The sequence below is a fragment of the Mesoplodon bidens genome (genome assembly GCF_964165515.1).
Source record: "Mesoplodon bidens genome assembly, chromosome: 16".
In the NCBI taxonomy this organism is placed as follows: Eukaryota; Metazoa; Chordata; class Mammalia; order Artiodactyla; family Ziphiidae; genus Mesoplodon; species Mesoplodon bidens.
The window spans coordinates 73,992,456-74,008,374 of NC_138173.1; the positions used below are offsets into that span (position 1 = coordinate 73,992,456).

At 47.2% G+C, this 15,919-nt stretch overlaps 1 protein-coding gene across 1 annotated transcript in view; it reads right to left on the bottom strand.

Moving 5' to 3' along the window:
• The window catches only part of COL22A1 (collagen type XXII alpha 1 chain), a gene marked incomplete at both ends in the record, with an annotated part of 241,676 nt that overhangs the window by 126,449 nt on the left and 99,308 nt on the right, over positions 1-15,919 (bottom strand). Inside the window, 6 exons of the mRNA XM_081258732.1 lie at positions 5,469-5,522; positions 9,285-9,338; positions 9,616-9,645; positions 9,920-9,964; positions 14,960-15,004; positions 15,672-15,725. Coding sequence (XP_081114858.1) covers positions 5,469-5,522; positions 9,285-9,338; positions 9,616-9,645; positions 9,920-9,964; positions 14,960-15,004; positions 15,672-15,725 — 282 coding nt within the window. The remainder of the gene's footprint in view (positions 1-5,468; positions 5,523-9,284; positions 9,339-9,615; positions 9,646-9,919; positions 9,965-14,959; positions 15,005-15,671; positions 15,726-15,919) is intronic.

Here is a 15,919-nt window from a genome sequence, read left to right on the forward strand (position 1 = left end):
ACAGATTACACTGTCTGCTGGTTGCTAATCTCTAAAATAAAGGGCCCGGATCCCTTTCCCCACCCCCGTGTTTTAGTCTCAGTATCTCAATTCCCAGGTCCCTGTGGCTTGTCACTGTCTCGTCTCTTCTCTTGTCACAGCCTGAGTGCTGACATTAGCATTTCTCAGAGTGACGTTTCAATTGAAGCAGGAGACGGCAGGTCACCGTGTGGGAGGGAGAGGGATGCTGTTTTGAATCAGTCATCATGCTGTCTCAGGCCTTCCTGACTCAGCCACAGGCTGACTGAACAGGAAGCTGCCCCCCAGCCCACGCCAACATCACCGTTTGTCTCTGTCGTCTGTCCACAGGTAAAGCCACTGAGGAGCAACACCCCCGGGATGGAGCAGCTCCAGTTAGGAGAGCACCAATGACACTGGAGGGACAGGGTCCCCAGGGACACGCTTGGCCATCGTGCCCCATCCGCTGGAGGAGGCGGGACGCAAAGGAGCCCTCCTGTGAGCCCCGGCACACCCTCTGTTAGCACCCTCACCACCCCGCCTTGTGCCCCTCGGCTCAGGCTCCTCTGCTAGACACGGGGTCTCTCAGGCCAAGGCTCTGCCTCTGCTTCAGCGTCCCCCCTGCCTGGCAGACCACCTGGCCCAGGACGGGCGCTCCTCCCAGCCACGCCCACACCCCCACCCCCATCTGGGCCACGCCCCTTTCCCTTCCTCTCTGGGTCACTGCCATCATCCCCTCCCTAATCGCTCTCCTCCTGCTGCAGTCTGTTCTCAGCACGGTGGCCAGATGGATGCGTTTAGAATGTAACCTGGGCCTCGCCACGTCTGCACCCCAAATCCTGAATGAACAAATTGCAACCAGAAATGTATGAGACAGTCCAGGAAACGGTGAACCCAAACTGAATACGTGAAGAAGCTTTTTCATAGATTTAGGTGGGATGACGGTATTAAGGTTTTGTTTCTTTTACACACGTGCTGAAACATTTAGAGATGCAACGTGATGCTGTTTGAAATTGCTTCAAACTCACCCAGCAGTGGGTGCTGGTGGGTGAGGGTGTGAAACCCACTGGCCAGTGCCTCGGCAAGCGCTGCAATGGGCTTGGGGGGAAAGGGGGTTACTTCACTTTTCTATTTTTGTATATGTTTAATTTTTTTCATAATAAAACATTTTTGAACACACTCAACAGCCCCACGTCGCTCACGGTAGAAGCCAAGACCCTCACAATGGCCCATGAGGCCTGACGTGAACCTGCTCCCAGCTTTAGGACTTCGCCTCCTCCATGCTGGGCCCCAGCTCGCTCTGGCCACACAGGCCTCTGTGCTGACACACAAGCAGCCGCCCGCCCCAGGGCCTTAGCTCTGGCTGTTTCCTCTGCCTGCTCTGCCCTCCCCCCAGCTACCCGTACAGCCAACTCCCTCACCTCCTGAGAGCCCGCCCAAACAGGACTTTCTCCGTGGCTCTTCCACAATTGTTTAGTTAAATGCTAATTTGTATGAGTCTTTTCCTTGCCTACCAGAATGTAAGCATCTTGAAGGCAGGGATCTGTATTCTTCTCACTGAAGGATCCCTCTTGCCTAGAACAATGCCCATCACCCAGTAAATGATGAAGACATATTCGCTGAATGAATGAATTTGTGGAAGGAAGGCAAAGGGAGTGAAGCAGATGCAGGGATGGGAGAAGGGCTGTAGGAGAAGAGAAACGGCAGAGACGGGAAAGGACAAGAGAGACAGAAAAGGAAGAGAAATCAGTCCAGGGTCCTCGTAGGATGCTGGCAGAGGCTGAAGTAAAAGCCACATCCGTGGCCCTTTTACCTACAGATGCGCTTCCGAGCTGCAGACCAGGGAGCCCGGACAAAAGCAGATGGACATGAGCAAGTGTCCAGAGGCAGGACGTCCTCTCGGGCGGGGGGAGGGACTCCCTGTGTCTGAATTACTCTCCTCAGTGTCCCCGTCTGCTCCTGCTGAAATCCGCGCACTCCTGCGAGGCTGCCTCAAACACCACGCTCCCTGTTCCCAGCCCCATGGCCTCTCTCCACGGAGCTCCCTCTGTCCTCTCTACACTTACAGTCTTTATTGGTCCCCACGGAGGCATCTGGCTTCACTGTTCATGTGTCTCAAGTCCCACAGGCTGTGAGCTCCCGGTGGTGGAGACCATAATCTCTTCAGGAATCCCAGAGCATTTAGCACAGCACCTGTGCTCTGTCAGGGCACTCATGGGCTTTGTTGGCTGACTGATGCATGGAAGGGAAGAAGGGAGGAAAGAAGAAGAAGGCCCTAGAGACACACGGTCCTGTGTGTGCGTCCTGGAGAGGCACTGGTGGCTGAGCCTGCTGTTCGCCCGTGGACAGACGGATGGCAGCCCTTCCCCAGCACGGTCAGGAGGCCTGGTACTTAGATGGAGCTCAGCGACTCAGTATGTGCACCCCTACCCCAGTCCTACCCTGACTGCTTCTCTGGGTCCCCCTCTTTTACTCCTCAAATCTCCACTCTTGGGGCACGCGTCCAATCCCCAAGGCCCCTGGCCAGTGTTAGGTTTGGACCAGGCCCCTGCCCCCGCTGCACGGGTGGCTGGAATTATTACTCTTAGGGGTTAGAGGTGTTTCTGGGAAGGACAACAACTGTCCCTGGGCAACACATGAACACTTTCTGGGGTGCCAAGAAGTCATGGCCAAGGAAGCGTGGGCCTAGACAAGCAAGCTCCAGGCAAGATTTGTCCCCTCTCCCCTTAATAAGAGCCAATTAAATAAAGAGATAGATTCAAAAACAAAAACAAAAACCTTTGCAGTCATCCTTGCATCAAGAGCTCCACTCACCGTCTAACACTGTATTAGGAAAAGTAACACTTGGAGCATTTCAAGGCAAGATGAGATAAGGGTCATCTAAAGGTCAGTCACATAAGGCACAGGACTGCTGTTTTCTCCTAAGACTGTGCATGAGTGTGTCAGGAGAACGAGCGCCGTGACAGCTGCCACATCCTGCTGCCCACAAAGGGCCCCACGCTGGGCACTTTTTCTCACAACAACTCAGCCGGCTGGGTTGCCTTCCCACCATAACAAAGTAAACAGGCTCAGAGAGGTTGGGTGTCTTAAAGGGTCACACAGCTGCTGAGCAGTAGAGCTGAGCTTCAAACCCAGGTGCATCTTGCTGCAAAGTCCAGGATGCTCACTCCATACAGAGGCAAAGGCAACCCAGCTTTGACCCATCTGACTGACAGTGAAACTGAGGCCAGGGCTGGTGATGTTGAGTGGGAGGTGACATATCCAAGGCCTTCTAGTAGGATAAGTGACTTCTCCCACCCGCCCTACCTTCATGACACCCTACCACGCTTCAGAGCTAGCCTTCACAATAAGCTCCTCTTAGAATCTTGAGATTTCAAGATTGTTATAGGATGCAGAGGTGCTTGGAAACCACAAGAGGAAGTTCACTGGTGGGTAAGGACAGGTTGGAGTCTATGCTGGGTCACAGAAACAGGTCAGCCCACTTCAGAACTGAGGATGTACAGTGTGATCAGTGGGCCTAACCACCCTAGACAGAGTGAATCCCAGCAAAACTGTGACACCATCCACTTCACTGAGCTACGGAATCTCCAGGCCATATGTGAAGCCATACACGGGACTGCGGCAGCCTCTGCCAGATGCCAGGACCCTCATTTCCACCCATCTGTCAGGTCACCCGGACTCTGAACTAAAACCTCCAAGGGCAATGAGCTCACTACCGCCAGGGACTGCCTCATGGTCTCTGGATGCTTGTGCCCTGGAGCTGTCTTCTTAAGTGAACCAGTGAAAGATGCTACAAGCTTCACTATTCACAATAGCCAAGACACGGAAACAACCTAAATCTCCATCGACAGACAAATGGATAAAGAAGACGTGGTGTATACATACAACGGAATATTACACAGCCATAAAAAAGAATGAAATAATGTCATTTGCAGCAACCTGGATGGACCTAGAGATTATCATACTAAGTGAAGTGAGTCAGAAAGAGAAGTACAAATATCATAGGATAGCACTTATATGTGGAATCTAAAATATGACACAAGGCGCTTCCCTGGTGGCGCAGTGGTTAAGAATCCGCCTGCCAATGCAGGGGACACGGGTTCGAGCCCTGTTCTAGGAAGATCCCACGTGCCCCAGAGCAACTAAGTCCATGCACCACAACTACTGAGCCTCTGCTCTAGAGCCCGTGAGCCACAACTACTGAGCCCACGTGCCACAGCTACTGAAGCCCACGTGCCTAGAGCCCGTGCTCCGCAAGGAGAAGCCACTGCAATGAGAAGCCCGCGCACTGCAACAAAGAGTAGCCCCCGCTTGCTGCGACTAGAGAAAGCCCACGCGCAGCAACAAAGACCCAATGCAGCCAAAAATAAATAAATAAATAAAATAATTTCATAAAAAAATAAATAAAATAAAATATGACACAAATGAACTTATCTACAAAACAGACCCACAGACATAGAGAACAGACTTGTGGCGGCCAAGGGGGAGGAGGGCGGGGGGGGATGAAGTGGGGGTTTGGGGTTAACAGATGCAAACTAGTATATATAAAGTGGACAACAACAAGGTCCTACTGTAGAGCACAGGGAATTATATTCAGTATCCTGTGATAAACCATAATGGACAAGAAAATGAAAAAGAATGTATATACATGGATAACTGAGTCACTTTGTTGCAGAGCAAAAATTAACGTTGTAAATCAACTATACGTGAATAAAACAAACTAAAAAAATATGTTACAAGCTTAAGGGCTCGAGGTCAGGAAATGTGAGTTGAGCCCTTACTCTGTGCCAGGCACCTGCTGGGAACTGAGCACAGAGTTGAGGTCAGTCCCAGTTTGCCATGAGGGCACTGAGGAGAGAGATGCCACACCCTCTACCTTAAAACACAGTGTCAGGAGCTGTGCTCACTGGTGGATTCAAACCCATAAGGTGTGCACCGTTTGGATAAAAAGACAAGGGCTAAATGAAATGAAATACCGTAAGAAATTATGATATGGTATTCAAAAATAAGGTAGATGTTTAGATTGGAGTAGCTAACAGCCTACGGGCAGACCTCTCTTCTTTCACTGCTATTTTTTCTTATTCTTTCCTTAAGACTTAGCTCAAACATTACCACTTTCAGGAAGCCCTGGCTGGCCCCCAGGTTGGGTCAGTTGCCCCTTCCTTGTGTTCTCTCAGTACTGGGCGTCCTTCTGGGGCTCTGATCACACAGGGATGTGAGTTTCTATATACAGGACTCATGGCAGACCACAGACTCATCTGAATGAGATGACCCAGGACCCAGCTCAAGGCTGAACACATAGCCCATCCTCAACCATTGTTGATAAACTCAATCTAACCCTTCAATCTGCTTCCAATATTCATCCCAAGCTCCCAAGACTGGGGTCATCTCCTCTGTCTGAGCAGCTAAAATGGGGGGTGGGGGCAGTGTGGCTGAGTTGGGGCACCAGAAAGGAAAGACAGTTTACTTACTCGGAGACCTTGCAAACCAGGAGGTCCATCCTTGCCTTCGGGACCCATCAGACCCTTTAGAAGGAGGAGAAAGGGGAAAAAACAAGAGAGATAGACCATGGTAAATACTGAGTAAAGACCACAGGATATACTTCGCCCTGTCACTCTCATTGGATAGGACAATACCATCCCATTCCAGTGGGGAAACTGGGAGGTTAGAAGGGAAAAAAACATCCTATTCCCTCAAATCTACACTTAAAATACGTGCACCTATCTGATGTAATTAAGTGTGATTAACAACCAAGCTGTAGGCACCATCATTCACACTTTAAAGGTGAGTACAATAAGGACCACAGGTCTCGCATCAGTGCTTTGTAAAAAGTGCACACAAAAGAGGTGCCTGGAATCCAAGCGTCTTTAGCTCTAAGCCTGGTGCCTCTGCCCCTGTATCTTGCTGGTTCGGCACGAACTGGCTTGGGTTATCTGACTCTCCATCAACTGCGATATGCAAAATGACAGTCTGGATAAATAAATGAAATCATCTGAGAAAGAGCAATTTCCACAAAGCAAAAAAAACAAAAAGCCAACTGGTGCAGAAAGAGGTCATGCTGACCTAAGTAAAATCCTGCCCCTAACGCCTCACTAGGTACCTGCTGCCTGACCTCAGACAAGTCACTGGGCATCTGTGGACCTCAGTTAGCTCATCTCCAACGTGAGGACAATAAACTTTCCTACCGAGTGGCTGTGAGGACCACACGAAGAATGGGTACAAAAGCCCTGACAAAGCACCTCCTGACAGCACCCTGCTTTATACCCAAATGTATAATGAGGTCACCTAGAATACGGCATGAAATGTGAATGGGAAAATGCAAACTTCAGCTCTAACTGTGACTCTTATCACCAACTTTACGGGTGAATGTGGGCCAGAAATTCCCTCTCTGTGCTTCAGTTTCCTCACCTTCAATAATATGATTATCATGCAAACAGCTACTACAGCCACATTTTGCATAACTATTAAGTGATGGAGTTGTATTTAGGTCTAAGGTCTTTTCCCTTAATAACACCATAAAAATGAATACATGAATGTGCAGACTGTAGTAATTAAAGATTTAAATCTCCCTTCCTCACAAGGATTACTGCAGTGAGCTCGGGGCACACGTCAAGGGAAGGAAGACCCTGCAGAAGTGAGTTTTCTTTAAGCATCAACAGTTGTCTCGCATTTGGTCTGCCCAGCTGGCCCTTCTTCATTACACTCCACCAAACATTGCTAAAACTACCAGAACCTGCTTCATCTTGGGGAAAGAATCAAAGATGCAAGCCTCCTCAACAAGGATGGAGAATGCCGCACGCACACTGTTTATATTTAGAGAATGGGATACATTTTCCTCTTTCTGGGATTGCTAAACACAAACTCAAAATTTTCCATTCTCAACAGAAGTCACTGAAGCCAAGGTTCTCGATCTGATTCAATCCAAAGAATATTTAGGGAGCAACTGCTCTGAGGAAGGTGCTGGGCTACGTGCTGCTGGGGATTCAAAAAAGACAGAAATAACAATTGATATCAGGATTGGGCTTAATAAGGCTTCACGGAACAGTGCTTCCTACATTAACTCATTAAACCCTCACAGTACATTTATGTAGGAAATGATGTCGCTGACAATGATTTCCAACTTAGGAAAGCAGGAGAGGATAAGAGGGGTAGAGTTCAAAAACCCAAAGCTACTTGGTGGATGAATTGGGATATGAAACCAGATGCTCTGGCTCCTAACCCCAAGTGCCTTCCACGGCCACATTGCTCCTTATGAGCTCAGATTGCAATCAGGTCCCATTCTGATGTCCCTCTTGAATATCTGTCATGGGGGTCCCTCCTTCATAAGCCTGTATTACGTTCCCACCATGTGATAAACATGTGGATTTAGAGACAGGAGAGATATTGGCTGTGGCCTTAAGAACCTCACATTCCTGATCTCTCATCACTGCTCCCCACTTTTCACAAGGTCTTTAGGTAGGCTGTTGGGTTTCTGAACTCCTTCCAAGCGAATTTCATCACCAACACCATGCATTGTACTCAATCCCATTCTGTCAAGAGTATCTAGCCCAGAGGACCTCTTCAGAACCCTGGACAGCTCCACTGGGCTGCAGGGTTGAGGTATTCTGGTGTTTGCAAGTGCTGAGGGTTCAGGACCCTCTCCTTGTCCTATACAATGGGTCACAGGAATGACACATGCAGAGAATTCTCATTAATCATCTAGAGATTGCAAGTGTTTACTCACAATTATTTTTCACACTCCTTTCACATGGATCAGTCCACGTGCTTTCATCCCTGTATCTCCAGCCTTAATATTTCGATTGATATAAAATAAAGTACGCGACCACAAGTGTTTGATGTTTCTTCCTTCTCTCCCTCCCTCAGTTACCATAACAGAGTTTACATGAGGGGGAAGGACTGCCCATTATTACATCCCAGATCCCAGAGTGAGAGATCAAGAAGGCTGCCTCATGAATTAAGCAGGGCTGAGCACTCTTAGCTTCTTATCCCTTAGTGGAAGCCACTAAGTTAAGTAATTCTCTCCTTTGTGCATCTCAGAGGAGATATTGCTGCACTGTGCACTCAGGAATGAAAAGAGCATGGACCAGTCTGTCAGACAGATCTGGGTTCAAAGCTCAGTTTTGCTTCTTAGCTGTATAACTTTGTGCAAGCTACTCAGTATCTCTGTACCAATGTCTTCATTGGTAAAAGTAGAAAAATTACTTCACCCTTGCAAACTTAATATGCATATGTCTGCATGTAAAATATACTACAGTACAGATGGTCAGTACTTGCCAATTATGATCTGAAATATATGTGCCTATATGCACAGACAGCATACAGCATACTGCATTACCTGCATTATCTACTTTATATCTCTCAACAGTTATAACAATGGTGGAGAGCTCTGGAAACCAAGCCTTGGAAAGGTTAAGCAAGGTATCTAAGGTTATAGAGACAGAAGGGAGCTTTTCTGACCTGAACTTTTTGATATGAAATTGTTCTAATTATACTGGAATTAAAAACATCTTCTAAGTTTCTTCTAGTTTTGTCCCAGCAAAAACATATACATTTATCCTAATGAGGAATGGGCCTTATTATAAATCCAATTATAAATCTGATTTATTATAAATCTGATTTATGGACATTTCAAGATAAGAGTTGTTTTATTTCCTTCAGTAAAACAGGTACTTGAAAGAAGCAACAGCATGTTACCAGGAGGAGGAAGGTCCCATCACTGACCTGTGGAATTTACTGTATTCTTATTAATTATCCTTAGTATCTGAACTCACATCAAAAATGATCACAGAGTCCCTTTGAATGGCCTCTTCCCAAATGGTTATTTACATATCATTAAATTCTTAACAGAGGGAGAAACCAAAGGCTGAAGTGTTCCAAACCACTGCAAAGTCAGTATTAATCAGAAACATGCGAAAAGCAAATGTGCACTGGAAATGATTCAACTGGCGTTGAAGTGTCCAATGTTTTTATTCCATTTTATCTGAAAGGAAACTGAAACAGCAGACTGAACACCAGAAACCCCAATCCTGGCATGTTTGGGACTGGGGGCTCTGAAGGCAGGCTGCCTGGGCTTCAAGTCCAGTTCCACACTTGCTAACTGCATGATCCGTGCCCAGTGATTTCAGTCTTCAAGGCCCAGTTTCCTCCCGTGCTAGATGCTGACAACAACCCCTATCACTCAGGGCGATGGGATGAGCTTCTGAAATAACGCAGAGCTCAGAGGCGAGAACGGCTATGATTTTCCAGACCTAGAGGTGTGGACCCCGGGCTGGGGAGGGATGACTTACCGGAGCGCCTGGTGGCCCAGGAGGGCCCTGGTGACCTCGTGGTCCCGGGGCTCCCTGGTAACACAAGTCAAACTAGAATTAGCCATGACTCCCCCTCGTTATGCCCCGGGCCACCACCCATGACCCTTTGCTGACTCGGAGTTTTCTTCCCAAGTTCCCCAAGGGGACCCGGAGACACAGGGTGGGAATCTGCATTCTTGGCAGAGTCAACTTGACCTGTCTCTGAAGGGCTCCACCTGAGCTCAGCAAGCAGTGTCACCCCACGCCGGTGGCCTTCCTATTTCTGCCACCACCTAAAGCCCCGCGATGAGAGGACCCACATCCCTCTTACCTGCTCGCCCTTCAGGCCCTCTCTCTGCACCTGAGGGACAAACCAGATGTCAGCAAAGCCGGTGGCACTTTCTTAATAGTCACCCTCCCTCCACTTCATGGCGCGTAGGCACACGGCATGCCAGAAGGCAGCAATTTCTGACTTGTCTCTGATTTTACCCCATTTTCAGTGGGCAAAGCCTTGTATCCAGCTCGTGTCATCAGAACAGTTCCGCCTCATTCTCAGAGGCAACAACTCTCCCAACTACACAATCCTATCAGTATCTGAGTCCATGATTCCAACCACTGGTGACTGCATCACTTACCACTGAGCCCGGTACCCCAGGAGGTCCTGCAGGCCCCATGGCACCCTGCGGAGAAATGACAAACGTTCCAACAGAGGGTACTTTGTTCCCTTTGTGCATATACATACACATACATACACACACATACACGTGTGTGTACGTATATATATATATATATATATATATACACTTTCTTTTTCAGATTCTTTTCCATTATGGGTTATTACAAGACATTGAGTATAGTTCCCTGTACTATACAGTAGGCCCTGTTGTTTACCTATTTTATAGATAGTAGTGTGTATCAGTTAAGCCCAAACTCCTACTTTATCCCTCCCCCCTTTCCCCTTTGGTAACCATAAGTTTGTTTCCTGTATCCGTGAGTCAACTTCTGTTTTGTAAATAAGTTCATTTGTATCTTTTTTTTTAGATTCCACAAATATGTGGTATCATATGATATCTGTCTCTCTCTCTGACTTACTTCACTTAATATGATAATCTCCAGCAATCCCACTCCTGGGTATATATCCAGACAAAACTCTAATCCAAAAAGATACATGCACCCCAATGTTTATAGCAGCACTATTTATAATAGCCAAGACATGGAAGCATCCTAATGTCCATCGACAGATGAACGGATAAGGAAGATGTGGCACATATATACAATGGAACATTACTTGGCCATAAAGAGAATGAAATAATGCTGTCTGCAGAACACGGATGGGCCTGGGGACGGTCCTATTAACAGGGGCCACTTTGTGCCACCTGCTCCTCCTGCGGACTCCCACACCCCCAAGGCCCCTGCTTACCTAGGCAAGTCCTCAGGACCACCTCCTTCTCTGTGCTCCAGCACACATGCCATCACGTGGGCTGACTGACTTAACAATCTCAAGGGTTCTGTCTCGTTCATGTCTCTGCATCAAGACTGTAGGAGCCTTGCTCTCACTTATGTACCCAGTGCCTAGATCTGGCTGGCGCTTTTCCCACCACTTTCCTGCTCAAGGCATCCCTTGCTCCACTATTCAGTGAGCACCTGCTCATAGCAGGCCCTGCACTACGCACATCAAGAGAGTGATTACACCCTATGGTGTGTCCTCCGTGACCGGTCACAGGTTCAGCACATGGTCAGCGCTCAGTAAATACTTAGCAAGTAATAACTACCACAGAGGCTGTGACGAGGCCTGTCCATTTTCACCAGATCATGATGTACAGCAGTTTTGTTTTCTGCCTCCATCTGCCTTACCGCCAGGCTCTGATGGCTGCGGCTAGGTCAGGTTTTCCAGAGTGTGGGCTACATCTTAGTTCTACATGGGGCATATCTGTCGACAGAAAAATCTTCACTGTTATTACCCTAGTGCCCTATAGCTAAAACGAGGACAGTGCTTGTAGCCAATGTTCCCACATGTAGCTTGGAGATATGACTGCATTTTCCCTAGGGGCTCGCTCAGGGAGCACAGGAAGCTCTGAAAAACTACTGTTTAATAAGTTGGCAAAGAGTAAATGAGTTGCTGGATAAATAGGAAAGCATCTATTAAATCCTAAGGCCGAGGAGTAAGAATGAAGGACTCAGGGCACGTCTGTCACCCTTCATTGCATCTGAGGTTCTATCTTATAGACAGGACCTGTTTCCTCTGACTGGTGCAGTCACAATTCTGATGGTCCCACTGCTTTCTAAGACTGGGAAAAAATCACATGTCTTTATATAGCATCAGGTGTTTTTCTAAAATCTCAATTAAGAATGTCTTTTTAAAACAGACTATTTTTAGAGCAGTTTTCAGCCACACAGCAGAGTTGCGCGGCAAGTACAGTTAACGGGTGTCGATCTCCTTGCTGCACCTGCCTTTCTGCTTCTCACACGCAATAACCGAGTCCTGCCTCAGAAACGTGTTTCCGTTCTCGCTTTCCCTTCCATGACACCACCACCCACGTACACACGGGTGCACACACGTGCTCACACACGGCACTCGTTATTACCTATATCCTCTCCACGCACTTCCATGGCCTGGACGCAAGCCCAGCTGCACGCAATCAGAACCCAGCTCGGCTGTGTCTTCTCCATTCCCCCATGAGCCTTCTTCAACTCTCCCAAGCAGAAGTCTTTTTTCCCCTACACTTCCCCAAACCTTATTAATATTTTGCTAATATGATTGTTAGAAGACATTCTGAACTATACTGTAATACTTTTGTGCGGCTGTCTTAAATGTACAAAAATATAATATATATAAGTATTGATATATATAAAATATATACTTAAATATATATTATATATGAGAGAGAGAGAGCTTTATGTGGCTGAATAATGAATCTTTCGAGGTTCATAACTGTATCTTTCTTCTTTTATTTACACCCTGCCTCATTATTACATTTATTTTTATTGTCTTGATTGTTGCATTTCTCATCATCATTACACCACAAAAGTGAATTTCAACGATAGTTATGAAATCAGTTAATCAACGCATGTTTTCTCACTTGCATAGGTAATGTTACAGACTATGAGATCAAATGTATTCAACCATTATTAAGGAAAACTAAGATCCTATATTCCATCCATAAGAATTGTGTATGTATGGCTAATAGATATAGGATCCTTTTTAAATGCCTGGCCTTGTTCCAAGGACTTGACATGAAGTAAATCTTTTCCTCTCAGGTACTACCCTACCTCAGAGATGAGGACACTGAAGCACAGAGATGTTCAAGGTCAAAAAAGCTAGTCTGTCCTTGAATCACTTTCTTTCCACTACGTGGGTGTCATGTTTTTCAAAGATCTATTTTATCCCTCGGGGAAGTCAGCCTCCAAGATGGCCCCTGCCTCCTGGGATTCACATCCTGTGTAGGACCACGCTGTACCACTGCTCATCTATGTGGCCAGTAACACACAGCAAAAGTCACAGGTACTGTTGCAGGATGAGGTTATAACACATGACTGTGGATTCCCCCTGCCAAGCCCCAGTCTCAGAGCGCTCACAACGCACTCTAGGGAAGTGATTTCCATTTCTGGGAGCAGCCCTAGGGAGAGGACCGTGTAATGAGGCCAATGGCCACCAAGGAGCTGAGGCTTCCAACCACCCCGTGAGTGAGCTTGGAAGTGGATTCTTCAGATGACATAACTACACCCTGGCGACAGCTTGGCCTCGTGGGAGACCCTGAGCCACAGTAGCCCAGCCATGCCGCTCCTGGATTCCTGGCCCTCAGAAACTGGGTGAGACCACACTTCTCAGGTTCAGGATGATTTGTTATGCGGCAGAAGATAACTAATATAACCATGGAGTCAATCCATTAAAACTCTTAATACAGAGTAGGCAGAGCATGCCCTGATACTGAGGTCTGTGGTGCATCATCGTACGGGCAGGCAGGTCTATACACCTCGGTCTGGAGCCACTGTGGCGTCTTGAACAAGACACCCTACTTCTCTGGGCCTCTGTTTTCTCATCTGTAAAGTTAGGGGGGTTAAAAGATCAGCTCTACGGTTCCAATGACTTTCTCAAATTGTAAAGCAGCTAAGATTTGTCCCAGTGATGTTCTCTCAGAATGAGCTGAGACACATTCTGTCACCTGAGAACCACTGGTTTCTCGACTCTTCCAATGAATGCCCCATATCATACCATGACTCTTGACCGTGTCTTCCCATTTCTGCTGCATTCATCATAATAAGCAATGTACAACTCAGCTGCTTACCAAACAGGAGGGGCCAAAGACCTCTATAATCAAGTGGAAGGCTGGAATTTATAACACACACACACACACACACACACACACACACACACACCCAGTACTGGGAAAGAGTTGTCACCTAGATCCAAACTTTAAGACACATTCCCTCTTCAGGACTTGAAATAAACTATTTATTTTAGGATTTAGCATCCCCTGTCAAGGAACTGCAAGAATTCATTAAAACCCTGACACTAGGATAACATAACAATGTAAATCTCAACTCTAAAAATACTTTGAGAGAGAATAATTAACTCAGCTAGAATTGAAGCCCAAGTGAGCAAGTTTGGAAGAGATCAATATTCTCCAGCCACCTTTCCTAAACAGAGGCTTTTTTAGCTTGTATATCATTTTATTTATTTATAACTATACCCTGTCTGCCTCGGTAAAGAGTCAGAGCAGCCTTTTTCTTTCCCTTTATTTTCAGCATGTGCCGAGAACTCCTCTGGATTGGGCAGCGACCTTCACCTGAACCCTGCAGTGTGACGCTGAGAAGTGCAGCATCCCTGGTCTCACTCTCCTTGGTTTAGCTGGATTTCTCCTGCTCCCCCGCCACCTCTCTCCTAGCTGCTCTCAGACCCAAAGTCTGATGTATCTCCTAAGGGCCTAAGATCTGGAAGAAAATCTTTCTCTTGTACTCAAATGCAGGGCTCTATTTCACCACTCCTCCCACTATAATCCAGAACACAGCACACCTTCTTAGTTTCCCTCTGTGACCCTGAATGCCTGGGAAGGTTATTATCTTCATACAGTTTCACCGCACTTCACAGTTTACAAAGAAATTTTACATGCAGTTCTTTCTGTTGAGATAAAGAAATCCTAAGCAGCAAATTCAGTGAGTTAAGCCTTGTTGTGAAACTGTTCTAAAATAGATGACCAGCAGGATGAGATAAAACCTTATTTTATTTATGAAATATCTAGCACAGTTTCAGGAGTATAATTCTGGTTAAAAAACAACAACAACAACTAAATGTTGCAGAGGAGAGAGAAGGAGAAAAGGAGAAAGAGGAAAAGGCGTCTGTGAGGTTTTCTTGTGCATTTATTCATATTCTGCGTTAGTCCAAAAAGCCATTTAAGGGCAGCACAATGTTTTAATATGTCCGGATGTTATATAATAGGGATTTTCGTTTGTTTTTTAAATAGATTTTTATTCCTAAAAGTAGAAAAAAATGTTTAAATACGATAACCAGAAATTTCTTGTAGGCTGAGTTCTAATGCCTGACTCACCACCTTTGTCTGCACTTTGTTCCCAGAACTCCAGCCTGGGCCCTCCAACGCACACACCCCAGGCCCTGATTTGTTCAGCTCACACACCTGCTTGTCAAGAGCCATCTGTCACCCCAGGGCCTGGCTTACCTTTTCTCCCTGGGGCCCTGGCACGCCAGGAGGGCCGGGTCTTCCCTGGAGGAAAGAAGGCAAGGAAAGCCGTCAGGGGCAGCAGTGGAGGAGGAAGAGGCTGAGGGCGCTGCACCTCCAAATCTGTACCTGCCTTTCCCCAGAAGGCACCGGTCCCCTCTGACAAGGCTTCCCAGACTGCACTTATTGCTAGAAGGTTCTTCCTCAACTAACCCAATGCCACCTCCATGTGGTCCCCTTTGGACTCACAGATGCATCTTCCCACACCATCCTACACTTGCCTTTATTTTCCACTTACCAGTGTATCTCAGAGAATATCGTATCAGGACATTAGAAGCTCTATTAATTTCCACATTAATTTTATATTATTCTCCTGTATCTACTGATGAGCATTAGGGCTGTTCGTAATCTTTTACCCTCGGGGACAGGACTGCACTGAATACAGCACTTTGAACACGTGCGTGTCGCCCAAGGCCTTTACGTTAATGATCACGTGTCGTACTGCTGAGGTGAGAATGGATTTAACATGGTGTGTTCTCTGGAATCCCTCCGCTCTGGCATGGAGGAGTCCACGTGTGGCCGTAAGCTGGGGGCTGGTCGCTAACCCTCCTAGAAACCCCAGCCGAGCAGGACAAAGGCCACAGCCCCCAGGCCCTACGAGCTCTGCACAGGCCCCAGGCCCGTCCGGCCCCCGGAGCCAATGCCTGCCTACCTGCGCTCCAGTGTCCCCGTGCTTCCCGGGGAATCCATCCAGGCCTCTCTCCCCCTGGCAAAAGAAGGAAAGAGAAGAAATTAAGAACAGAGGGACATCCCCAGGGTCAGTGTCATAACAAAGGAAAGGCAAGTAAAGGCCCTTAGTTCCCGAGCATGCCCTGTTCTCCACGAGGCACCAGGACAGCCAAACACACACACACAGCAGCCTAGAGTTTATGTGTATTGGGGGTCAAGGAGCATAAGTTA